This window comes from Talpa europaea (genome assembly GCF_964194135.1).
Source record: "Talpa europaea genome assembly, chromosome: 10".
Taxonomy (NCBI): Eukaryota; Metazoa; Chordata; class Mammalia; order Eulipotyphla; family Talpidae; genus Talpa; species Talpa europaea.
Window position 1 is genome coordinate 14,325,347 of NC_140077.1, and position 26,766 is coordinate 14,352,112.

Sequence of the window (26,766 nt, forward strand, 5' to 3'; positions counted from 1 at the left end):
AATTCATTTATTGGGTAACTTTTAATTTTGATATAATTTCACACTTAAGGCAAGACTAGTACAAGGGACTCTTGTATGCCCACCTACTGGATTCAGCAAGCACTTACATTCAAAAAATAATTTTTAATTTGCTTTCTTAGGCCCATTCCTGAGACGAACAGGACCTTGTCACTGGATGAGGTGTACCTCATTGATTCTGGGGCTCAGTACAAGTAAGTGAACTGGGGCCACCTACAACTTAGCCTGTTGAGGCAAGGAAGTTGAGCAGCTACATGGCAGGCTCCAGCCAAGAGCCCTCAGCTGGTGATCTCATTCTGCTCTGGCCTCTGATGGAACCAGTCTCTTATTTTGTCCTTGTTTTCACCCCAAGTTGAAATAGCCTGGTTGTATCTGTTTCCACACCAGATTGTTTCATAGAAATGTTTAGTCATTGGCCAGATGTTGTTAAATACTAAATAAATAACTAAAAGTCAGCTTTTAGAACCACTGGAAAATCTCCTGCCCTTACCCATAAAGTGCCTGCTAGCTCCTGCTACCCGCATCTGGCCCCCAGGACCTCGGGAAGAGAGTGATTAATTTTGAAGTAATGAATAAGAAGTTAGCATCACCCCTGAATCCCTCAGTTCCCTTCTTCATGTTTTCCTGTGTTCCTAGTCCTCCTCTAGGACAGTTTCTCAGAGGAGAATCCATTACTTTGTTGGGTCTAGATGTGGAACCCATGAGGAGATATAATGAATTGTTCTACCTTTTGAGTATTAAAAATAATGTACACATTTTTGTGTGGACCTACATTTTCAATTCTCTTGGGTATTTACCTAGGAGTGGAATTGCTGGGTCGAAGGGGAGCTTCATGTTTAACCTTTTAAGGAACTCCAATCTTTTTCAAAGTGACTACACCGTTTTACATACCTGTCAGCTATGCATGAGGACTGGAGTTTGTTCACACCCTCATCTATCTCATAGTTGAGGAAAATGCTTATTTTGACTGGAAGCTCATTTGCCTGTTTTCCTTTGGAAAGGGATGGAACAACCGACGTGACCCGCACAATGCATTTTGGGACACCTTCAGCCTACGAAAAGGTAGGGTGGAGCAGAAGACCCCAGAGCCCTTCCACTTTCCTAAGAGCATTGCTTTTAGGAAAAGGGACTGTATAAATAAAAATGCTATGTGGGAAAGTAAAATAGCTCATTGCTGTGGAGCCAGGCTTATCTGCTTTATGATATCCATTTAATTATTGGAGAAATTTTAAAGCATTCTGTCTGCTAAGGTCAGAGCAGCTCAGATTCCAGTTTAATCTGCTTTGGCTTTTCTTGAGTCAGGAAATCTCTTTGAGGATTGGAATGGTGCAGAGAAATATATGCTCTTTGTAAACTGCCTAGATTTGATTCTGAAAGCCCCCTCTTCTCTTTTCAAGTTCAGAGTTGCTATTTGTAGTCTCAGCTCTCTAGGAACCCTTTGATGTGACACACCTTGTTCAGTTTCTGGTCTGCCTGGCATGGAAAGGAGGAAGCAGCTGAGAGGGAGTGATACGTGTCCCTCGAGCCTGGAGACTGGACTTTGGATTTCTGAAGTTTATTGGCTCCATGACCTTGAGTGAAGCACTTAGACAGCCATAAAAATGGGGAGGGAAGTCCCTGCCTCCAAGGCTGCTTGTGAAGGGTCCCCCAGCCCAGCAGGTTCCGGGGTCATGGACACTGCTCAGTGAACGCTGACCGAGTCTCTGAGTGCATCTGGGTTTCTGGGAACTCCTGCATGACGTTTATATGAGGAAGATGGTTGTATGTGCTATACGCAGGCGCCTTACCACTTCCATAAGTGGGCACCAGAGCCTTACTTAATTTAACTTTGGGTCCGAATACTTAACTGGGACTCTGTGCTATGTAAGGAATCCCAGCCAGATGGAAGAGGGCAGAGTTAAGAGCTGAAAAGGCAACTGACTGGCAAGTGACTAACCTTCCAAATGGCCCTTCTCTTGTGCAGACAGTAGGAATAGCCCCTGAGTGTAGCTTGGTGGTGAGGAGCACAGATGATGCAGGACGAGGAAATGTGGGCCTGCGTGTCCAGTACCTGGTATTGTACCTGGCGCAGGGTAAAGGCTCCGTGCGTGTGAGCTGGTCATGACTTTCCAAGTCCTTCTGAGGTGTAGATGCTGTAGTGTGTCAGGTCCTCTGTGTGATAGTTCTAATGTATTCAGTTGAATTTCAAGTTTCTGGAAAATTAGTCCAATGGTCAAAACTTTCTCGTCTACCCTATCTTTTTTTTTTCCGATTCTCTCTGGGGTATTGCTAAGCCCCTTAGGAAACAAGGTTTTCTGAACTACCAGAAAACAACATGATTGCAGCATCTGCCCTGTTCTGTAACATGTCTCCTGGGCTTCCTTCGGCAGGAATGCTTCACGTATGTCCTCAAGGGCCACATAGCTGTAAGCGCAGCTGTTTTTCCGGCTGGAACCAAAGGTAGGAAGCTTCTTCTGTTATGTGGCAGCTTGTTTCTTCTGTGGGCCTCAAGTTTGAGTGGAAAAATGCCCTTTCCTTGATGTGTCGACTCCCAGCCCATGTCAGATCCAGTCAGGGCCAGGAGGGATTCTGCAGGGAGTGTGTCCCCTAGATCCTCTGAGCTCAGAGGCCACCCACTCAGTGTTGGACACCATATACCGGTAGCTCCCGCAGGAAGCTCAGGGCCCGAGAGGAAGCTGGTGCCACCTCCTGTTTGCCCTTCACCAATGGGCCAGGATCTCTATTGGGATTTTTTTTTCTGGGAATCCATCTTTACCTTTGCCTGTGGACTAGGGTGGGGTGTTGTATTGGGAGTTAACAAGAGCTGTACTTAAATCTAGTGAGATTGGGCCTGGACCTGTCTCCCTGAGCATAGGTTTCCTCACCTCTCAGGCTGGCCTGTGTGCAGTCTGGTCAGACTCTCATGTCATCTGAATTCTCGGGGTCCTGGTGCTAGGAATGGACTGTCCATGTCATCAGTGCAGCCCTGCCTGCTGCGGGTGTCCCTCCCCAGGCCCCAGCACACTGAACCAAGGAACCTCTGCTTCAGACTGAGCTGCCCTTTGCAGAATGCAATTGTTAGAAAGTTCTTCCTTGTGAAGGGCTGAAATCTGAACCCTCCAGTCACTTTTTTTCCCTACTGGTTTATGTTTCACCTTTTGGAGCCAAACATAACAAATCTAATCTCTAAAGTGCTTTGCAAATTGAAAAGTCCTGTCTGCATGTCATCAAACGGTCCTTTGTGTGCCTTGCAGGCCACCTTCTCGACTCCTTTGCCCGCTCAGCTTTATGGGATTCCGGCTTGGATTACCTGCATGGAACAGGCCACGGTGTTGGGTCTTTTCTGAATGTTCACGAGGGTCCTTGTGGCATCAGTTATAAAACATTCTCCGATGAGCCCCTGGAGGCGGGCATGATCGTCACTGATGGTAGGTGACCCTCTTGGAGAGGGTGTGCGTGGGTGCTTTTTGGAAACTCTTTGAGTTTCCTTATGTTAAAGTAATTGGAAATGACCCCGTCCTGTCACCTTGAACTTAACAGCAGCAACCACTTAGGATAGTAAAGGTGGTCATTGTTCTTTGTAGAAAAAGTGAGACTGTGGAACAATGTAGGGATAACGTGAAAATCATTTGTATCCAGCCACCCAGGGGAAACATGACCTCCTAGTTTGATGTGCTAGTTCTTGGTCTTTTATGTGTGTCTATTTATTTTTTAATCATTGAGATCATACTGGACATGTTGCTTGTATTCTGCTTTCTTATTTAGTATATTACCTTTTTCCACTCTATTTCCAAATCTTTGTGAATATACTTTGCTGCCTGGATCATTCATTCTGGGGATACGCCCTGTGATTTATATGGCAGAGACCGTGACTCTGCTGTCTGCACTACTGGGACTTCAGAAACTGTCTTTCTGTACCTCAAGTGCCTGTTAAAAGTGGCCCCGTGTGGGCCTCCCCTGGTGGCGCAGCGGTTGACCACTGGGCTGCAGAGCTGCCTGCAGCCTCTGCAGCGCCGGTTCGATCCCCGGCCGCCGGGCGAGGGTCCCACATGGCGCGCAGACCTCTCCTGCCGCCTGCTGCTCCCCTCAGCAGTGTACTTCGTCTGTCTGCCTGTTCTGTTCCCCGCTCTGGCTCTGGTGAATTCTCTCACCCTCCTGCGCTTCTGACTGTACCCAGTGCTTGTATAAATAAACAAATTCTTTAAAAAAAAAAAAAAAGTGGCCCCGTGGGAGAAGGTGGCATCTGTGGGCTGATGCTCTGGATCCGTGGGCCAGTCCCCTGTTACCCATCTCTGGGGCAGGGCTGTCACCCCATGAGTGAAGCTTCTCAGTTACATGTATGTCTTCATCATGGCTGCTTCTGATTGTGCGGTTTGGTTTGCTTTAGAGCCAGGGTATTATGAAGACGGTGCTTTTGGAGTTCGCATTGAGAATGTTGTCCTGGTGGTTCCTGTGAAGACCAAGGTGAGTAACCATGTACTTCAAAAATGTCCTTATTCCTTAATGGGGGATGATGAAAACTTATGTCTTTGGTGCCAAGAACATGCCATTCTGGGGCCAAAAAGGAATCTCTGTGTCCCCTGATAATGGGTACTTTCCTTGAAATCACTCTCCAGCAAAACCAGAGAGAAAATTCTTAATGATTGGGGCCCTAGAACTGGGGTTCACAGAGCCTCAGGCAGACTCTGCTTGACATGATTTGGGGCTCTGGGTTTTCTAGAGGCAGCTTGTCCTGAGTCTGGACATTGTGCTGGGGGTGCATGTTGAAAGGCCCCTCCCGGACCCTAAGTCAGACTTTCGGACCTAGAAATGGTATATCCAACCAGCACCCCAGGTGGTTTTTACAGGGTGAAGCTCAGAAACCCTGAGTTCTCCCCTGGGGCAGGCCCCACAAGCAGCAGTAGACAGGACTTGTTGCCTTTTGGATGTGTGAAGGTATTTACCCTCCCCCATTGGCATTACCAAGAGGTTCTAGGTCGTGGGTGCTGGAATGTTCCTGGAAGACCTGCTTGTTTCTCCTCCTTTGGTGCTTATGGAAATAGAATAGTGGGACGGGAGTAGGTTCAAGCCTGCAAGGAGGGATCCATTTTTTCTTCGCACTTTAAGGCCACTGTTCTTGAGAGTGGCCTCTCGCCTTTCAGAGGCCCTGCAGTGTGCCCTTGTGTGCCTGGTAATTCATTCCCCGTAGAGTGGACAAACCTGTTACCTGTCACCTGGTGGGACTTGCAGGGTCAGGTCATGCTGCGTGTAACAAAAATTGATCTTGGGCACTTACTACCCCAGCAGTGTCTTGAGAGCCCAAAGCAGCGAGGCCCCTGAGGCCAGACACCCCATCTCCCTCCCAGCAGGCTTCAGCTGGTGGACCTGCCACTGGGAGCGACTCTCTACCCTTGGTTTGGCTGGTCCTGATGGCCAGGCAGCAGCCCCTGGAAAATGGCACCGCCAGCTCATCACTTCTTGATTCCCACTTCCGCCTGCTCTAGCAGGATGGTCATGTCTGGTGGGAATGACCTCATGGTGGCTTTTGTGAAGAGGGGTAAATGCTTCTGTGTTCTTCCTTCTCCCACAGTACAACTTCAATAACCGGGGAAGCCTCACCTTTGAACCTCTAACTCTGGTTCCAATCCAGACCAAAATGATAGATGTGGATTCTCTCACAGACAAAGAGGTAAGGAGGGACTCTCAGGGGAAGGCATTGTGTGTGTGGGGAGGAGGGGGTCAGGTGGAGAGCTACCCCACATTCTCTGCTGCATTCTCACTTTTTAATGGAGAGGTCAAGGCAGCCGAAATCTGGAAATCCTAGGTCTCTGCAGGCCCATGGGCACATTTTTTATGCTTGTTAGACTTCTGGGCAGAGATCGTCATGCCCCCTCCACCCCCCCACCCCAGTCTGGCAGGCTGTAGGACATAGTGTGCCTTTGTTTTCCCAGAGGGCAGGAGCCACAGCTGTACTGAGGTGTGTTTAGCAAGCACACACCCTGTGTCTTCCCTACAAAAAGCCAGCTGCGTCGTGGCCTGTTGACCATTACACGTACCGGGTGTTTTCTTGTGTTGCATCAACATTAGGAATGAGAAGCCGATCTAATATCACATGCCTGGCTTTCACACAGATGTGAGGTGCTACCTATTATTCTGGTCACTCTGGGCTGAGAAACACTTCACAACCCAGGAGCACGACAGTGCTCACCCACCCTGATCAGGGTTACAGGTCAGGAAGCCCCATCAAATCCTACAGGTGAGCTGTCAGACCTGGGGAGCTGGAGTAAGACTTGAGGGGCCAGGTAAGTGATCAAGGTTAGTGCAGAGACAAGGTCAAAGATGGGGAAGCAACAGTCAGCACTGAGCAGAGAAGCAGATCTCAAGACAGGAAGACTGAGGCCAGAGGACATGAACTCGGAGCAAGACAGGTGGTCAGAAGTTCCTGCAAAAAAGCTCCTGATGTGCAGGAGCCACAGGCAGGATGAGGTTGGTGTCACTTAGGCAGAAGACAGCCAATGGCAGGGGCCCTCATCGCAGGGGCCCTCAAGGTCATGTCTTGAGGTGGGAGCGCATCCTCAGTGGGGCAGTGGGCCCGCCCGGGCTTCGTTCTTGGCAGTGGAGGAAAGTGCCTGTGATGACTGAGGAGCCCCCGCCCAGGGCTGTGGACTGGGATGGTTCAGCTCAAAGCCTTTCCACCTGACCAGCTCACAGACAGGTGACCCAGGAAGGTCATCTGTTCCGCACTTAGCCTTCGTCTGTGCCGGGCGCCTCTGCTTGACCATCAGTGCCTGTGCTTCTGCCAGACACATTCACAGCCCTGAGAAGGGCCTTGCCGAGGCTGGTTCATTCAGCTTTTCACGGAGAGACAGGAAATGCAGCCTAGTACAGTGTCGGATGTGTCTCAGCAGGGAGAGGCCCTCCGGCCGTTTCCAGACTCTTCTCCAGGGCTTAGCTGAGAGGGATGAGAACACAGAAAGGGCACAGGCGCCTCCTGCTTAGGAGCCCTGTGTCTGTAGGAACCAATCTCTTGCAGTGGCCCCAGGCACACTGCCAGGGTCTTAGCAAGAGACTCTGCGGTAATAAATCACTTCACGCTCTTGGAAGCCCAAGGCTGTGGCTTCCTACCAAGTCATTCTGTGTGACAGTCCTTGCTGTCCACGTAGACTGCGCAGACCAGGAGACATTTCTCCCACTGACATTCCACCTTATCCAGGGAGATAGTGCGTGAGGAAGGGTGAGTGAGGCCATTTTTGTCTGAGGGTGAGTTTTGTTAACCTGTGACTCAGTCCACCCCTGACACTGGCTGTGGAAAGTGGATTCTCTTATCCAGTGGCTCATTGCTGTGCCTTGCGTACCCAAGTCACTGAGTTCTTCTTTTCGCCAATTAGCTTTTATAGGATAATATCTTCTTCCCCTGAGATCATAAACGACTTTCCACAAATAACAGTTACATGCAATATCATTTATTATCTCTCTTAGCAAAAGGATGCCTTTCCCACATACCTCTCTATAAATCTGGGCTCCATTCTTTCTGAAGGCATAATAACCCCCCACAGCAAGAGTCTGTCCATCGGGCTTCTAGAACACCAAGTCATTGCCTTTACTCTCTCCCAGTCTGTCTTGAGCCGAAACCTAGGGCGTTTTCAGTTCGGTCTGCACTCCCGCCGCGCGTCAGCAGGTGGCAGCAGAGGACTTGGTGTGGCGGGCAGGATGCTGCTCAGGCCCGGGCTGCAGGGTCAGCCTCCCCCTAACCAAAAGGGCTTTGGGAGTTTCCCCAGTGGCCTCAGCATTGCCGTCACCTTCACTGTTGAGTGCGTGGACAGCGGGCTCTACCTGGCCTTGCTGGTGACTCACAGCAGTTTGCTTGCTGTCCAGGTCCCCTGCCCAGCTCCCAGCAGGGGTAGTAGGCTCCAGTCAGTCAGTGGGGACTGGAGCCCTGACTGGGTCTAAGCCAGTGTCCTCTGTCTGCCCTCACCCCTGTGGCCTCATTTACATCTTTTGACCCTTGAGCAAGGCTTTGGTACCTGGTCCAAACCGCAGTTCCCAAAGCCGGTGCTTTTGTCACACACCCAGTGCTGCCTCAGATGGCGCTGAGTTCATCAACCACGCCAAGGGGGTGTGTGTCCCTCTAACCAGGGATTCACTCGGGCCACTGTGTGGACAGTGCAGAGAGTGGGTCACCGTCCACTTGGTAGAACTTGCTTCACTCCAGCCTTCGCCCCCTACCCTGGGTGGAGACGTGCCCCTTTTATGCCTTCAGAGATTTTGCCATCAGGTCGGTGGATCAGCCTCCACCCAGGCCCCAAGTCCTGTCAGACCTTCTTTTTATCTCATTTGCTTCTCTCTGGGGTGCTGGTCACATGCAGCAGAGGGTCTGAAAGTCCAGCTCACTCCCAGCCCCCCACTCATGGCACCACCTCCCTGACCTCAGAGGTTTTGGGTCTAGCTAGAGAGCCATGTTCAGAGACCCCATGGACATGGCTGATTCCAGGCTGCTCAGCTCATAGTGGATGTGGGAGAGGAGGCTCGGCACCTTGACAGGGCAGCTGCAGGTGTGTCTTGGCAGGAGTCTTCACAGGGGTCCCGGGGCTCTTTCTCAGCTCCCCACCCTGCCGCCACAGCCACAGTGACCTGTGAGACACCTTGCAGGCTTCCAGGGCTGCCGCTAAGGGCAACACCTGGTCACAAGTATTTTGCACTCAGGGGAGCCTGAGCCAGGATGAGGCTTCCTCTCAGTCATGGCCCGTCCAATTGCTGCGGACCCTTCGGGAGCATTTTCGCCGTGAGCCCTGTGGCCTCCTCCTGTCTGTTTCCAGGCATACAGAGCAGAAGGCCCCGGCATAAGCGGGGAAGGATGGGCGCTCAGCACGTGGGCCCTCGGCTGCCATGAGCCTCTGGGAAGGGGTGATGGTGAGTCCTGTGCTTTCTTCCCCCTCGCAGTGCGACTGGCTCAACAGTTACCACCAGACCTGTCGGGACGTGATCGGGAAGGAACTGCAGAAACAGGGCCGCCAGGAAGCTCTCGAGTGGCTCATCAGAGAGACGCAGCCCGTCTCCAAGCAGCGTTAATGCCGCCCAGGGTTCTGTGTGTGGAAATGCTCCGGGGAAGGAAGACTCGTGGCCAACCCCAGACATCTTCCTGCCCCTCTCCTCTCTCCCTCCCTCCCTTTTTACTTTTAGACTCCTAGGAGAGCTGAGAATCTTATCCTCTTTGATATTTTCTTGCAAACACTTGATCTTTTATGATTTTTTTAAATTGCTGAGCGCGAGCCGAGCCAAGAATAAAACTGCTGCACCGGAAGGAGGGGGCCCCACAAAGACGAACACACTCATCAGGGAGACGCCTAGCAGCCCCGCGAGGTCTCACGCGGCTGGGGGACGAGAGTGCTCTGTGATGTCAGTTCCAGGTGCTAGTACATCGTTCGAGGTCCCCTCATGCTCATGAGGCTGTATTTATGATCATCGAATAAAGTGTCAAAACGGGCTTTGTCTCAGCTGTCTGTTTCCGGCCTCCGCTGCTGCCTCGGTGGGGACCCTCTTGGAGGGGAGATCTCTGGCCTCCCTGTTTTCTGGCTTCACTACAGGCCTCTTTTCTTGTTTTTTTTTTTTTAGAAGGCCTAATGTTATTATTTTTTTCTGATTTAAAAATATATCATCAATATGCAAGATGGATGAAAACACCCTAATGTCCCAGGCGTCAGTCTTGCTCCGGGTGTGGTAGAAGCCGAGCCCCTCCCCTCCCAGCGCCCCTTGCCTGGTTACTGGTAAACAGCCTTCAGGCAAGTGCCTGCGCCTCCCTGCCCCGGGGCTTTCTCTCTGGACATCCCAAAGCCTGAAGGTGGGAACGAGGCTTCCTCAACCCTTGGTGTGATGTCTGAGGCGCCCACATGGCAACTGCCTTTTCTTCCTTCTCTGTCCTACTTTCCTTTTTTCTCTCCTTATTTCCCGAGACCATCTCCCAGTAAACCATGTACATGCAGATCTTTGTCTCCGGCCTGTTTCTCTAGGAATCTAAGCTGAGATATCACCACTGTTGCATGAGACGTGGCCTCGTTCCCGAGCTGTTAAAGTGTCAAGCAACCCCCACTACAGAAACTCCGACCAAGGCGTTGTGACCTGGGGCTGGAGAGGGGGGATGGAAGGTGTCTGGCTTTCTCCCGCTGTTTCCTTCCCCTGAAGTCCAGGAGACTCTGCAGGACTCCCGGGTGGGGGTGGTGGAGGTGGTGGGGGTGGTGGAGACACATTTCTCAGCAAGGGAAAGACTTCAGAAGGAAAGGATGGCAAGGCCAGGGAGATGCTTGGAAGCCACAGGGACAGCGCCTGTTTCCACAGCAGTGCGGCCACCTGCCAGGGCTGAGGAGGGCATGCTCCCGAGTCAGGCATCTACTTCCAGCAACCCCTGCAGGGCCGCCGGGCACCAGCTTCCTGAGTGTCCTGCCAGCAGAGGGCAGTGTGGCTCTTCGGTGAGAGCAGGCACGGTCTGCGGGGAACCAGTGGAATGCCAGCCAGATATTAAAGTCCTGGGGGACCCTCAGGAGCTCACATGGCTGCAGCTCAGTGTCCTCGGAGGTCTTATCCCCAGTCCTTGGCAGCAGGCAGGACTCAAGGAGAGTTCACTTACCACAGACGGGCCGATGGGCAGCTCTGATGGGACGGTCAGCTGGGTGTGGTGGGGACAGAGATGGCCCCAGAGGACACGCCCTAACAGACATGACAGGGCCAGCGGTGGCTACAGCACAGGGACAGTCATGGAAGTGGGGCAGCAAGTTTTTAGAGAACTTCTCCAGGGCTGCCCGGAGCTCTGTGCCACGGACACGTCCTGAGCTGCCTCAGACCCCCGGTGTCAGCCACCTCTGCTAAGGTGGTTCAACATGTCTGGTGCCTGGAAGTCACCATAGCTTCAACCCTCAGACTGTGGGTTTTAAATAGACTTTATTACTCTTTTAAGAGCGGTTTCAGGTTCACAATAAAATTATGAGGTCCCATGACACCTCATTGCCTCCTACCCTCCACATGCACAGCCTTCCCCATGAGCAACATCCCCCATTAGAGGTGCATCTGTTGAAACTGATGACCCCCCATGGACACGTCACAATCACCCAGTGTCCATAGCTAACATCAGGGTTCACTCTGGGTGTCGTAGTTGATGAGTTTAGACAAATGGATAGTGACATGTATCCATCCTTACGGTATCATCCAGCATAGTTTTACTAAAAATCCTCTGTCTTCGACCTGTTTGTCTCCTCCTGCCCCCCCAGCCCCTGGCCACCACTGAGATTTTACTGGCTCCATAGTTTTGCCTTTTCTAGAATGTCAGTAGTTGGAATCATACAGGATGTAGTTTTCTCAGATTGTTTATTTTCACTTAGTGATATGTGTTTATGATTCCTCCATGCCTTTTCGTGGCTTGACACCTTTTCTTCCCCCTGCGCTGAGTAATATTCCATTGTCTGTTGTATCCCAGTCTGTGTGCCCAGGCAGCATATCGGCGGCTTCCAAGCTGTGGCAACGATGAATAAAACTGCTAGAAACACCTATGTGAGGGTTTTATTGTGGACATCAGTTTCCAGCTCCTTTGGGTAAATACCAAGGAGGGCAATGATGGAAACTGTCCATGAGAGCATTTTTAGTTCCGTAAGAAATTGCCAAACTCTCTCCCAAAATGAGTGTGGCCTTTTCAGCTTCACTCTAAACAGGCTCACGCTCTCCCTTCCCCTCTGGGACTCTTCCTTTGCTGCCTTTTGTGACCCCTGATTTCATCTCATTTGTCTTAAGCGAGGAAACCCCAAGTGGGTTCCATTCTCTGCAGTGGGAAGTGGAGGCCAAGGGTCCCCTTCTGTTGTGCTGTTTCCTATTTGAACAAAGACTTCGGCTATTCTAGCACTAGAGGTGTGTGTTCATCCGGATCCCTGAACCCTTTTCTGGCCTCTCCACGTGTTTTGCTTTGTGCGCTAGAGCCCCAGGGAGTCTGGTTAGTTAGTGGCTTGGAGTTGAGCACCAACAAGATCAAAATCCTTTGTTGAAACCCCAGGGGAGCCAGTGGATTTCCTTTTTCCTCTGATCGCAGCCAACACTTTTAACCTAGTCTCTATTGTCACAGGGTCTTGGCCTCTCTCCCCAGCCCCATCCCTTTAGTCCAAAATGAGCTCCTTTGGCCCCCATTTTCGGGACTGAACTCATCCTCTGTCAAGCTGAGCTGATTCTGAGTCTTTTCTCCGCCAGTTCTGCTTCTCTCCTGTGCCCACCTCTGAGGCAGAGCCTGGGCTTCTGAGCCCCCCTCCTGGCTCCCTCTCTCCCCTGGTGGCTCCTGGGCTTGGGAGGGTGGCCGCGCTTGCCTGGTGGGGATGAGCTTCCGCAATGCTTACTTTCTGCAGGAACTCAGCCTGGTTCCCCGGCTTTTTTCTGGAAAGGTGTAGGGTAAAGAAAAAATGTCAGGCTTTTCTGCCCTCCCGCCATCAGGATAGATGATGGATCCTTGTCCTGAATGCATGCCTGATGGCGGGCACCTGGAGTAGGGTGTGGGCATAGGTAGGTGGGATTCACCTGGGCTGAGACTGGGCTTTTAAGGGCGGCGTCACGGGGACGCCAGCAGAAGCTGAGAGAGAAGAAGAGCAGAGAAGCAGAGAGAACGCCAGAGAGCCCGGACAGAGTGAAGCTTGCTGGGGGCTGGGAGGCCTGTCAGCCTCCCGGCCCCCCAGCACCCTGCCTGCCATATTCCTGGTGAACCCCAATAAAAGACTTGCAAAAGCCACTAAGGACTCTGACTCCTCCTTTACCCGGTCTGCTGGATCCTAGAAAACCTGCCCTGTGTCCAGTCCTGACCTTCACAAAAGGGATGGGCTTGGCAGGTAGTACCTTGTAGAATCTGTCCCAAAACATGTTCGGTGGGTGCTCACTCCCTTTCTCCCACTATCCCCTACCTTTGCATTCCTGGTGCCTGCATGTCCTAGCTTGATTGATGCCAGCTGGTAGCCTGAATATCTATAGGTCTTTCTCACCCTAGACCACAGGATTCCATGTACTTCCACACCCGCGGGACATGCTCCTTTGTGTTGGGCTCCCCGGAGGTGCACAGCGCGGGGGATCGCCTCTTGCCCTCTTCTCCAGCACTGCTGCTGCTTGGCGTTGTGTGTTCGTGTTGCTGCCGGCCCCGGGGATGGTGCTCAGGTGGGCCCTGACCCCGGCTGTGCACTTCCTGCTGCGGTTGGTGTCTCTCCCAGGACAGGCTGCACACCCCTCTGCAGCTCTGCACTCAGTGGCAGCCAGGGCACGGAGAGTGTGAAGCGCTCAGTGCAGCCCGTCTCCAAACTGGGCACCGGGTTCAACAAGGAAGCAAGAAAACCCACAGCCAGTGGTTAGGCACATTTGGGTCTGTGGGGTTGCTGTGAAGACCGGCAGGCAGGTCTGGGCGAAGGGCACACGGAGAAGGGAAAACAGCAAACGCTTATTTTAGTGTACACCCTGAGTGCCGGGTGTGCTGCTTAGTGTAACCCATTGGTGTTTCCTTCCATCCTCTCAACGGCCCTGGAAGGCAGGTGCTATTAATAATCCAATTTTACATTTAAAGAAGCTAAAGCTGCAATGAAATGACTTGCTCAAGGTTGCACAGCTGGTAAGGATGGGAGAAGGAATTTCACCTGATAGTCTGACCCTGGAGACCAGGCTGGCATCTGAAAGGTGTGGTTGCCCCTCGCCCCATGCCGACCTCATGTGCCCACCCTCCCAATGCCTGGGGATCTCAAGTCAGCAGCTGACGTTTGCAGGTGTGGATATACTTCTTGCATAAACTGGAAGTGGTGGGGGCCAGAGGGCGCACTCTTGGAGACTCTGTTGCAAAGGAAATGACATTTGCTGTGACCATGGGTCAAGGAAGCCTCGGCAGCCACAGATGTTCATGCTGCCCTTTGGCAGGGAAGTGATGAACACAAGTACCAGTGGGTGAAAAAATCCATGCGCATAAAAGGGAGGTCGGCGCTCTCTACCCCTCGCCCGCGTGTGCTGGCAGAAGCAGAGGACTCCTGTACAAGACAGAGCTGACACTAATTGGCAGAAATGTTGTTTGTTGCTGCATGAAGCAAGGTTCATTAATTAAAACATAATGTTCAGAGTGACTTTAAAATGAAAAAGCTAAGACATAGCGTCTCCAGAGGCAGACATGAAGTGGAGTTATTTATAGTCTTGCACTTTAGTATGTTAACTTATTGTTTAATTTAAAGCCAAATGCATCTAGGAGATCCCAGGTGCTGCTATTTGACCTCTTCTCAGTGAACTTCATACTAAGTGTTGATGTCTTGGTTTGTGAAGTCATCGAATACCTTTTCCTTTCCTTGGTCCACATTAGAGGCGCCTAACCCCAGAGTTGAGCATCAATTTCAGTGGTGGAATTTGGGGGGGGGCGATGTGTGCCCCCACTGAAGAAGCTGCCAGGTGTTAGAGGTGGAATTTAGGAAACATTATAGGTTTCAGAGAAACTGTACCAGCTGGGTTCTCATGCAAAGAGTCAAACTGACTCTGCCCATAGTTTGGAGAACACACGGAAGGGAGAGGCACCATGGAAGCCTGCTGGGGGCCTTGGTGTTGAGGCATCGGGGGCAGTTGCTGGCAAAAGCCTCAGTCACAGCGTTGAATCTGCCCTTTGAACATTCCCACTGTCAGCACCACTGGCCCAGGGGCGCGGTCCTGGATGACTGACTGTGACACCAGGGTCACTGAGTGGCGGAGGATGGATGGGCCCCTTGACTTCCATTAGTGGGTGTAGGGTAAGGAAAAATGTCAGGCTTCTCTGTCCTCCCGCCATCAGGATAGATGAGTGAACCTTGTGGTCCTGAATGCATGCCTGATGGCGGGTACCTGGAGTAGGGTGTGGGCCTAGGTAAAAGGAATTCACCTGGGCTGAGACTGAGTTTATAAGGGCGGCGTCACGGGGACGCCAGTAGAAGCCAAGAATGAGCAGAAGCCGAGAGAAGGCTGGAGAACCCAGACAGAGCAAAGACTTGCTGGGCGCTGGGAGGCCTGCCAGCCTCCCGGCCCCCCAGCACCCCTGCCTGCCATATGCCTGGTGAACCCCAATGAAAGACCTGCAAAACCCCTGAGGGCTCCAGAACTCCTCCTTTACCCGGTCTGCATGGGGTGGGGTGGGTGGGAGGTGGGGGTGGGGGTGGGGGTGGGGATCTGCCCTCCTGCCAAGACCTTGCAAATTGGGGAATTCTCCCAAAGAAAGTGCAGCTGGCAGAAATGGAGCGGCTGGAGTTGAAGGCTGGTCAGCCACAAAACAAAAACAAAACAAAACAAAAAATTGAACTGCCCCTTGTAGAAACAGAGGCGGAAACAAGCAACTGCAGAAAGATGCTGGTCACAGCTTGCCGTGTGCAATACATGAGGTTTAAAAAGAATTATGATGGACCAGGGAACCATTTATTAAAAAGAACTCTTGGTACCTCCCTTTGCAAACTAGTGATGCAAAACATAGCCTCGCCGATTTGGTTTTAGGTGAAAACGGCTGTTCCTGGACGGATCTGAGCGATTCCGCTGCCTGCCTGGGGGACGGGCAAGCTGAGCTTGCCTTTGAATGTCTGTCTCCTTGGGTGGATCTTGATGGAAGGTTACACACCAGACTCCACAATATCACCGGACAATCATTCCTGAAGAGCCGGGTGCCCTGGGATTTCCTTTCTTTCCTCTCTTGTATTTACCCTGTTTCCTCAGGGCTCCTTCAGGGCAGGGAGTGAGCCTGAGTCATTATTCCTTGAAGGTTTCTCCACAGGTTCCTTTCTTGGGTGGATGCCGTCAGATGGGCTCGATCGCCTTCACGACTGGCGGAACAGGCGACGTTCTTATGCCTCTGCCTGGGAACTCAGCGCCACAGCATTATTACTACTCTTTAAAGCGGAGTGTCTGCCCCAAGGCAGGCAGGCTCCAGGTCCTCCCTTGCTCAGAGGGCCTCCTGAGGACACAGCCCTTGGGCCAGCCTCCTCTTCCGGAATTCTTTGCAGGATCCTAGTTGAGGTCTTGAATTCCTGGTCCTGTCTTTTAAGGGGGTTACCCCATCCTGCCACACCCCATCCTACCTCTAGCCCAGATTTCTCAGTTGCCTGACAAAACCTCATCTCCTCTGTTGATTTTTAAACATCTCCTCTGTTTATTTTTAAAAAGATTTATTTATTTATGCATACAAGAGCTGGGGTACAGGGCAGAAGTGCAGTGGGTGAGAGGATTCACCAGAGACAGAGTGGGGAGCAGAGCAGATGGATTGACTGAAATATACTGCTGAGGGGAGCAGCGGGCGAGACGAGAGAGGTCTGCTGCGCCATGTGGGTCACCTCCCTGGCTGGGGATCAAACTCCTGCTGCAGTAGCAGCCACCAACCACTTCATAGTGCTGAAGCTTAACCCCTTGCACTACCAGGGAGGCCCCTCATCTCCTCTGTTTTAAAAGGAAGTTGAAATTATTGCTCACTGTGTCGCCTCAGAGGGTGGGGCTACAAGACTCCCCTAACTCTCTCAAGAGAAGTCAAGTTTGATCTCTGCTTCTCAGGCACTGCTCATGCGGACAGCTTCCTTTCGCAAGAGCCATGAGAAGGTGCTCTAACAGGACGCTCTGGAATCTTGGCCCAGTAACAGCAGTGCCCAGAACCTTGGTGCCCATTCAGACCACATCTGGGGATTTGCTGGCCTGGCCACATTTCAAGACAATATACTGTAGAGATTGAATTTACTAAACAAGTGCAAAAACAAACCTATCAACAATAAAGCCAAACAAAATAACCAACCAAACCTCCAGGACTTTATATTACAAAATAGATGGAAGAACATTATCTCAGAATAAAGGATAGTCATTTCATTTAAACATATTTAACTTGATGAAAAACTTATGTACCTTCACTTTCTGGAATATATTTTTGTAAAACACCCTCATCACATACAGTACCGTGGATGATACCCAGTGGAAAAACTTGACCCCAAATAGCTCACGCCTCTGGGGTCACGTGGAGGCAGGGCAGACAGGGGAGGCTGCACCAGGTGGCTAGAAGTCAGGATCCCTTACTTGGGTGGGGGATCAGTGACTGCAGGGAGCATGAGGGCCTCTGAGCTACTAGCGATGCTGTTTCTTCAGTTAGGTGCTGGTTTCAGTTTTTGAAAAATTGGAGAACTGTATTCTTATGAAGCATGTATAATATAATATTTGTATGTTTTACACTTGAATTAAGAGTTAAAACAATAAGGAGGTAAATACAGGGAGGACAGTCTCAGTATCCAGATGATCTTTCTACAGCCAGAGCTGTTCAAAGATGGACTTATTCTCTGGTGGGTGTAAGGGTACATTTAGATTTGCTGGTTTGATAATCTCTTGGTGACAAGTGGGTCAAAGAAATTATATTCCCAAGAAAAAGAGCCACATGGTCCTTTTACTCATTTTTTTTTTTTTAAACTGGCCCTTTTGGAAGGCCTTGACTTCTTCCTGGATAGGTGAGTATATATTTTGACACAGTGTGAGCTTGAGTCCATGGTGTCCATTCCTGGGGCTGAGCCTGCTCTTGAGATTGGCCCCTAACATTGGTCAGAGATACCAAGCGTTCCTGCAGTCCCACTGCGTGCTCACCTCTGTGTCAGGTGATGAGGAATGCTGAGTCCTTGGAAAATTAAAAAGAACTGGGCGTACAGGACAACTTCTGAGAAGTTCTTGAACAGTCATGGTTAAAAGAAATCCAAGAAGCTGACTTTAATAAAGATGTAGCTCTAGCTTTCTTTTCAGCTGTTGTCCTTTTAAACATGAAAATATGTCTGGGAAGGGATGACACATAGTCAGTGATGGGGTTTATTTTGATGCTGGTGATGAGGCACACCAGAAACAATTTCTACAAATATTTGTGGGGCTTCTACAAACCAGGCATAGCTCTGAGTACTGTGGATCCAAGTTAAAAGTGGCCCCAATTCCTTAGCAATCTAAGTTTCTGTAAGGAAAGCAAACAGCTGCTTGCAGAAATAAACAAGCCCCCCCCATAATACAGTCGCTGACTTGTATCCATTTTTCTCTTCAGCGATTTTCACACATTAGCACACTTGGGATGCCAGTTCTCTCAGCTACAACGCTTCCCTCATTTTGTAGGGTTGGTTTCGTATTTATTATTATCTTGACAGCAAGAAGACACAGCCCAGTGGATGGAAATAGCAGCAGCTTGAACATGAGAAATGTATTTTCCTACAGTGTTAAGACAGCCTTGGGAAGGCTGGAATTTATGTTTTGGGTTCTCAGGGACCTTTCAGAGGTCACAGTTAGACTCAACACATGATGTCTCCCCTGGAAACTCCAGCATGTAGATTTCACATCCAAACCTTGCCTTCCAGTAGCTACAGAGGGGCGGAAGTCTGTGGGGGTGTTAGTCTAAAAGTCAAACTGTGATACGGAAGCCTTGGAAGATTTAGAGAAGAAAGAGATCGATCCTGGCCTCTTGAGGGCCATTAATGAAGGAAAGCTCAACAGGACAAGTATTGTTAGAAAGAGGAACCCTGGTGACTGGTGGAACTTAAACTGAGGGGGAGTAGGGATGGGCCCAATCCTTGAGACCCCCTCCCGGGGAGACAAACTCCTCGGTCTCATCAGGAAGACAGAATGAAGCGTAAAGGCTCAGATCCCCAGTTAGAATGTCTTTGGTTCTTCTGGAGTCCTCGAAAACAAGGAATCCTAAAGTTAGTCCTGTACTTCACACGAAGATGATAAAGTGCACACGTTGTTAATGTCTCATTAAGAAGCCCCCTCGTTTACCAGACAGGCCCCTATTATGCCTAGGAGCTGGAGGATATGGTGGGGCGTCAATCTCATTAAAACACACTAGAGGGCAAGCAAATAGGACTGCTGGTTCATATGCAGAACCAATGTTTGGGGTCCCTGCAAGAGTGAGGTGGCATGTGATGGGGCGCTCACTCAGTGACGGTCATCAGGTCAGAGCGCAGCCCTGAGTTGGGGTGACAGTGACCCTGCTTTTTAGTGGTGGTGGGGGAGGGGGTGCTCTGAAAGCTGAAGGAGCTGGTGGCCACTAGGGGATGCACCATACCATCAAATGTCTTGGTGAGACTCATCCCCTTTCCCTCCATTGTTTTCGTTTGTTTCCTTGGAGACCAAAGACCAGCACAGGGACTTGGGTTGCGAAGGATCTTTTTGGAGATGATTTCAAATAGACTATTTCTCCAGGAACAGATGTGTTAATTGAGCACCGAGAAGGGGGCGCAGTAAAAGCTCAATAATGAAAGCATATTGTTATTGGCAACCTCTGGTCAATATTGCCCTCCCCTCACCACAGTGCTGCTGCTTTCCTCCTTTTGTATCAATACTTTTCTCACTGGTTTTGAAACCCAAATCCAATTATGTCAACCCTCTGCTAAAGACTTAATGGCGCTTCGAACAGAGACCCTGGAACATGAAGCTAAGGGCATGACTTGATGTCACACTTCATTTCTAGAATCATCCCTCACTTCTCTCTCCCTGCCACCGCCCTAAACCCTACTTTTGACAGCAAGAAGACACAGCCCAGTGGATGGAAATAGCAGCAGCTTGAACATGAGAAACGCCTGGTAATTCAGGCCCTGGTAATTTCCAGATACCTTCCCCAGGTCTTTGCAGCACCACCTCGCTCTGCCTGGAACGGTCCTCTGTCTTGGGCTGTTACTGTTACCTCCCGACTCATGATCCAGATCTCAGTTCAGCCTCATTTTGCTAGGAAAGCCCCCTCCCCTGCCCTTCCTGACCAGCTCAGGGCTGCCGCCATCAACCCTCTCACCCTGCACATGCACCCCTTCCTGGCATGCATTGCATCTGCAAGCAACATTTATTTTGTCATGATTTCACTGGCGCTCTGTCTTCCTCCCTAGACCCTGAACTCCACAAGTTAGAGGCCCCTCGTCTTCTCACACGTCTCCAGCACCTATGCCACACCTTCCAGGAGGGAACCAAGTTTCACAACCTGTTTTATATTCTTTCAGCAAATACCTATTGATCATCCCCTAACCGATTCTTGTGACTAACTATACAAAGTGAGAAAGGGAAGGACCCCCGCTGATGGCTGCGAAATCACCAGAGAAAGGAAAGTTGCAGAGGAAACACGATTTAAAGAGGAAAACGAATGACAGAGAAGTTAGCAAAATGGTTTCAGTCTCCAGCCACCAAAGGCTCACGTCCTGCTGAGGGGTGGTCAGTCCAGGGACGTTCTGAAGGCGGAGTGAGCTGGTGGCCACCAGGGGGGCGCTACCACACACGCCTGCTTCCCAGGTAAGCTCGCTGACGGCGCCTGCACTGCCTAGGAGACATCACAACTGTTCCATGGGCACTTGAAATGAATGGATATTCTGCTATGGTTGGGAAGAGTCTTCTATAAATTTCAATTAGATAGAAAAAAAAAACTGTAGAGGGGAGTTGTTCAGAATCCTGGGATATTCAACTGAGAAATTTTGTTTCACTTAGCAAATCTTAACTTAGCAAATCCGCTCTAACATGTTATGAGCCGCAGGAGCACTTCACCTGCTTGGAAGTGACTCAGTCACAAGGCAGGAAAGAGCTGCAGCTTAGACTTATTTATGTCATCTAAGACATAGCTAGATAATGCCATCTCGGAAGGAAAATCAGATTCTGGAGATGAACGGTTTTTTAAGGGAAGTTTGTTTGCATTGACACGATCACTGGAGAGCATCAATTTCAGTCTTTGTATTCAGAATTTATTAAACTCTGGGATGAATATACTATATATCACCTACTGTAGACACTGAACTATAAATATTTCATGGTTACTAATATGTGCCATGATTAGATATGAGTTTTAGTAGTCAACTAAGTAAGGATTTAAAGCAATGCAATGAAAATATCTTCTTTCGAGCCAGCATCTTTTCATCAGGGCCTTTTAAAATATGTCACAGAGAAAATTCTGTCTCCCAAGCTGAAGTTCTAATGACATCAGAATTGAGCAATGGGAAAGAGATCTGGAATCTTGATCCCATTTTCTTTTAGAAGAAGAAAATTCCCCCAAAATGCTCACAGAAGTTCTCAACTATTTGACAGATTTGTTTTGATAGCAGATAATATTCCAAAAGCCTTTAAAAATTAATTTATGAAAAAAGATTGAAAAGGAGTTCTCTTGTTCAAATGAACTTGGATCAAATGAATAAACAACATTCAACAAATGCTGTTGTGCTCTTACTACTCACTGAGCTATTTAATATCCAATTTAAGATGACAGTGGTTCCTAGTCTCCAAGGTATCAAAATAAGATTGGTTTGAATCCCTAAATCCATGTCCTTGGAAAGTCCATATTCCTCTGCCCTTAAAGGAAAGTGAAATTTAGAAGGGGAGATAAGCAATTTAGGGATGATTGCAATGTAGGAGTAAAGCAAAGGATACGCAGAAGAAAGAGGAAAATATTTTGAGAAGGAAGAGGCACGCTTCCAGGCGGAAGAATTGGGGAATGCTTCTTGGAACTAGGGAGATGTATTTAGATGAAGGAAGAGTATAAATTATGGACCGAGGAAATAGTGTGATCAAGGACATGGCGGCAGGAACAGGAAAGAATTGTTCTTTGGTCTGACTGGAGCTTCTGATGTGTGGAATCGAGTGGTGAGGAAACAAGAGAAGGCCAGATTTGGGGACTTTGCAAGTGAAGGATTTTGCCCTTTAATATGCAGTCCTTGGAGAAATCACCCGGTTGTCCTGCAACATAAAGACTTGTTCTTACAATGTAATGGGTACAGGCAGATATTGAGTTATAAGTATGCACACCTGAAGCCTGTATAATGTTCTAAACCAATGTTGCTTCAATATATGAAATTAAAAAGATTTGTCCTTATCACCTGACACTAATGACATTTGTGGGAGGTGCCTTGTTTGAGGACCTGTTTCTGATTCTTTGGGCTCACAGCTGGGAGGGGGTGACCCTGTTCTCATTCCAGGCCTCATGGACTAGCTTGTTTCACATTTAGGGTTTGGTCCCACCTCCTAGTCCTTTCTGAAGGAAAACAGCACAATTTTCCCGTCCTGCTTGACTGTTTCCTTAAATAAGTGTCTTTGCAGAAAGGCAGTGTGGGACCCGAGGAAAAACAAGATTCGAAGCCAGAAGGCCTCAGAACTGGGATCAGCTCAACTGGTTAGTAAAACCTCAGTTTACTCAACTATACTCTACATTTTCTCTCAAGATTGTGATTAGCACAAAGACAATTGATGTTTTAGAAAGTGTTTTCCAAATGATAACAATTGTTTCATATAAGTATGAGCTATGGCCTTAAAATTTCAAGCCAGAAAGGACATTCAGAGCTTAGCTTCTACAAAATGCTCTCTTGCATCTCTTAACTGAAGCCTGGTGGAGTGGGCTAATTAAGGGGCTGAATTAGGAATATAGTCCAGGTGTTCTGACTCTGAAGGCTGGGTCCTTTCAGCCTCAGGACAGATTAACCTCATTCTGAGGTTCAATGAAATCCTTTGTCCTTTCTCTTCCTGGGAAATAAACAGCAAAAGCTGCAACTCTGAGTCATCCATTGAGCTCAGATTGATCTCCAAAGTCTGGTTGTTTTGTGACTTTTCCCAAATTCCATTCTCTGGGTGTGGGAGGGAGGTCAGTCCTGCCTCAGCCTCCCTGCTTCATGTCATGGGGAATTTTCTTATTTGTTTTCCTGTCAGTGCCACACAGAATGCACCAAAGCCTGCGTTTAAGCAATAACCAGCTTGAAGTTTATGAAATAAAAGATTGATATCAGCTTCATGAAACTCAGGCAAAAGCAATATCTTTTCTATATCTTGCTATGCCTTTAACTCCAGGAACTTTCATACTCGGTGGCCACTGAAAAATGAAACAACAATAATAATAATGACAATAATAAAAAAAAGGTGCTATCTCCCAAGAACCCCCATTTTGAGTAATGTTGTCTTTAATTTCTTTATTGATTTAACAACAAGGGAAGATTAGACTTACTACTTTCTTCAGTTTCCAAATGCATTTTACTTTTAAAAGGAAGATCTTAACACACAGCTTAAAGGTTAACATTTTCTTTGTCACCTGGCTTGTTTATGCAGTGGGGGCCTGAGCAGCTGAAATGAATGGACATGGCTTACAAGGAAAGTAAAAGTCAGGAGATGAGAGAGAGATTTGCTTTCCTTATGAGATAAAACATTCTGGAATGTAAGTCAGCTTTATACCTGGTCTTCTCGAAGGTCATTTTATTTCACAGGGTGGACTATTTATCTGCACACTGGAATCACAAGGGCCTGTAGTAAGTATAGGATTTAACATCTATAACCTGACATAATTTGAGTTCAAACTTCCTACCCACCTTTTTTTTTTTTTTTAAAGATTTATTTTATTTACATATAGAAGAACTGGATTATAGGCCACAGGTGCGAGGGATGAGAGGATTTACCAGAGACAGAGTGGGGAGCAGAACAGGTGGATCGACTGAAATACACTGCTGAGGGGAGCAGTGGGTGAGACAGGAGAGGTCTGCTGCACCATGTGTGTAGCTCCCTGGTTGGGGATCGAACTCAGGCTGCAGTTGTGGTAGTGCTGAGACTTAACCTCTAGGTCACCAGGGAGGCCCCAAACTTCCTCCTCTTATCTCCTCCTATTACTTAGCTCTTCAAATCTGATGAGCTGGTCAAACTGGACTCTTGCCATTTTCCATGCAATTATTTTGAATTTTATTTTTATCCAAGCAATGTTTCCTCTTTAATTTAAGTGTTTAGTCTGCTTACCTTTCATTGGGTTTGACCATCTTGCTGTTTGTTTTCTATTCATCTGTTCCTTGTTCCCTTTTACCTCCGGTACTGCATCTTTTAAGATTAACTGAGATTTTAAAAATGTGTTATTTTTATCTTCTCTAATGGCAGATTTAAAGCCCTCTCTGCTAATGCCATCATCTCTTTCATTTCTGTATCTGTTTCCATCGATTGATTTTTCTTTTGGTAATAGGTCACATTTTCGTGCTTTTTCATACAGCCGGTGAATTTTGATTGTGAACTAGATGCTGCAGCATTGGTTGTCTGCAGCTCCTTGTCTTCCTTGATGGGGGTGTTGAGTTTTGTTCTGGCAGCCAGTTCATTTACCGGTGGATCGGGTTGACCTTTCATGGTTTATTTTATGTTCATGGTGAAAAGGGGAAGAAAGTGATTTAATGTTAGAGGAACATTTAGAGGCCAAATCATCTGGAATTTGTAAGTAATGAGTCTGCATTTTATTATAAATAATCAAGAAGCCATTAGACAATTTGAAGTTAAAGAATGATACACTCTGATTTATCTTTTATAAAAGATTATTTTCTTGATACAGTTAAATAAATATTTATTGAAGACCCCTTAAGAGACAGGACATGTAATAGGCACTGGAAAGCAGGCCATGAAATGAATAAATAGGATGCCCTGGGCCTTGAAAAGCTCAGCGCATCACTGGGGCTATTGTATATAAATGTGATTGAAGCAAGAATAGGGCAGTGTTAGGAGACAGACCTGGTACCCAGGGTTGGCTTCCTGGAGGAAGGTACTTTCAGCTGGCTCTTAAAAAATGAAAAAGGACACTTGTCTTCGTGAAACAGGAAAGCCATCAGAGGCAGGTAGCACGCATAGTGTGGAGGCATGCCTCAAGGAAAGGGCATGGGGAGTGTGGAGAAACAGCTCAGTTTTGGAGAATGTACAGTGGGAAGCTTTTTGCCCTCTCCCTCCTGCCTGGACTGTGTCGTCCACACCAGCCTGAATTCCACATGGACAAGCATTTCCACCCATTCTTCAGGGTTTAATTCAAATACCATCTCTTCCCTGAAGTTTTTCTGGTGCTCAGAGAAGTGACTGTTGTCTCCACTGATAGTGTTTTCACACACAACTTACCTGTGTTTCAGCTCAGAGTCCATTAGAAATTGGCACATACTAAACGGCCAATGAATAGTTATTGAGCAAATTCAATAAATCTCCCTGGATGATAATTTCTAAGCTTACTATCAATCTTATCTTCTTTGTCTAGACTGATATCTTTTGACCACATTGTGCTCAGTCTTTCAAGAGTTGCCTTCAACAATGAGGCAGCCATAATTTTTATTTGCACCAAACCATGCTCATAGACCCCTTTTGATTTAAACCATGGGGCATTTACTTTTTCTTCATCTTGTATCAAGTCTCTGGTACTTTGGATCTTAAAACTGTAAGAGCTCTTAAAAATCATCTGGTTCAGGGGCCTCCCTGGTGGCACAAGGGGTTAAGACACAGCACTATGAAGCTATCTGTAGCCGCGGCAGCACAAGTTCAGTCCTGGCAGGGAGGTGACCCACACGGCGCAGCAGACCTCTCCTGTCTCATCCGCTGCTCCCCTCAGCAGTGGATTTCAGTCAATCTGCCTGTTCTGCTCCCCACTCTGTCTCTGGTGAATCCTCTCACATCCCCCCCACCCCTGCATCTCTGGCCTGCACCCCAGCTCTATTTTTTTGAAGATTTATTTATACAAGCATTGGGGTACAGGCCATGGGCAGTGAAGGGTGAGAGAATTCACCAGAGACAAAGCAGGGAACAGAACAGGCAGAAGGGCCGAAGTACACTGCTGAGGGGCGCAGCAGGCGAGACAGGAGAGGTCCGCTTCGCCTGCACCCCAGCTCTTGTATGCATAAATACATAAATCTTACAAAAAATCATCTGGTTCATTGTGCCTCAAACTTGGCAGTACATTAAAATCACAAGGGGGACTTCAAGAAAATATCTCTGCCTGGGATCCTCTCTCTAGAGATGCTGATTTAATTGCCTGGCTTGGGCCTGGGCATTCTATTTAAAAACAACAACAAACAAAATGAGCCCTGGGTGATACTAATTTAACTGTAGCCAGACTGCTGCAGGTGGCTCCCCCTGGAGGGGGTTGCTGGTGAGGATAGATCACCCCAGGAGAAATGTGAACAAAGTGTTAGGGAGGGGGTGGGGGTTGAGACTGATCTGAGGGCTGGCAGAAGGGGCTCCAGGATTCCAGGGTCAGGATTTCAGTGTTTTTGGATCTCCAGCCATTCCCAGCTCAGCCATTTCTGCCCCCACCACGCCGATCTTCCAGAAGGCTGTTGTGCGTCTCTCAAGGACGCAGAAAGGCCTCCAGCAGTCAACCTCGGAAGAAATGTTCTGAGGCTTTGCAGGTAGCAGAGTGACTGAAACTGTTCCCGGTTTTGCTGCTGTTACGATCTGGAAGGAAAAGGCAAAAGACCCGGAGCTGGGCGCTGTGCTGAGCTGCGTGAGTAGGGCCGTTTGTCAGGTCGTTCAGCCGCTGCAGCTGCTATTTTGAGATCAATTTTCTGGTGCCATGCTGGGGCATCCCGGCATCTCCGGAGTGTCTCCTGTTGTGTCTTCTGGTATCTTCCTGACTTGGAAGCCGGCCTATAATCTGGCTGCTACCTGCTCCAGGCCCACAGTGGCGGGAAGACGCCATGTCGGGAGTGAGGCCACCATTTGGGAGAGGGACTCTGTGTCCTCAGTGACAGGAAGGTGCCATCTAAGGAGACTTTGTGTCTAGGGCTTTGAAACACTGGACACTGCTTCGAGTGAGGTAAAAGGCCATTTGTGGCCTCAGTGACTCTGTTTTCCTTTGTTAAGTAAATCCCATTATTGTTGTTCTCTGAACCTGAGTAGTCTTGCTGTTGTGTGTGCAGGTGAAGGACTCAGTGACTGATGCCAGCAGTGATGGCCGAAGGCACCCCAGGGCAGGCAGCTCCTGGATCCCCATGGGGCCAGCTGTGGCTCCTCCAGCTGCAGGCAGTAGAGATGGCCTGGCCTAGGGATTTGGTGTTTGGCTCCTGGAATGAACTG

At 48.9% G+C, this 26,766-nt stretch overlaps 1 protein-coding gene across 1 annotated transcript in view; it reads left to right on the plus strand.

The window, feature by feature from the left end:
* The window catches only part of XPNPEP1 (X-prolyl aminopeptidase 1), a gene marked incomplete at both ends in the record, with an annotated part of 48,417 nt that extends 39,372 nt beyond the window's left edge, over positions 1–9,045 (plus strand). The window contains 7 exons of the mRNA XM_084244556.1: positions 141–212; positions 1,020–1,080; positions 2,388–2,457; positions 3,252–3,425; positions 4,385–4,461; positions 5,567–5,665; positions 8,917–9,045. Of these exons, the coding sequence (XP_084100682.1) occupies positions 141–212; positions 1,020–1,080; positions 2,388–2,457; positions 3,252–3,425; positions 4,385–4,461; positions 5,567–5,665; positions 8,917–9,045 (682 nt within the window). The remainder of the gene's footprint in view (positions 1–140; positions 213–1,019; positions 1,081–2,387; positions 2,458–3,251; positions 3,426–4,384; positions 4,462–5,566; positions 5,666–8,916) is intronic.
* Positions 9,046–26,766: the final 17,721 nt, after the last annotated feature.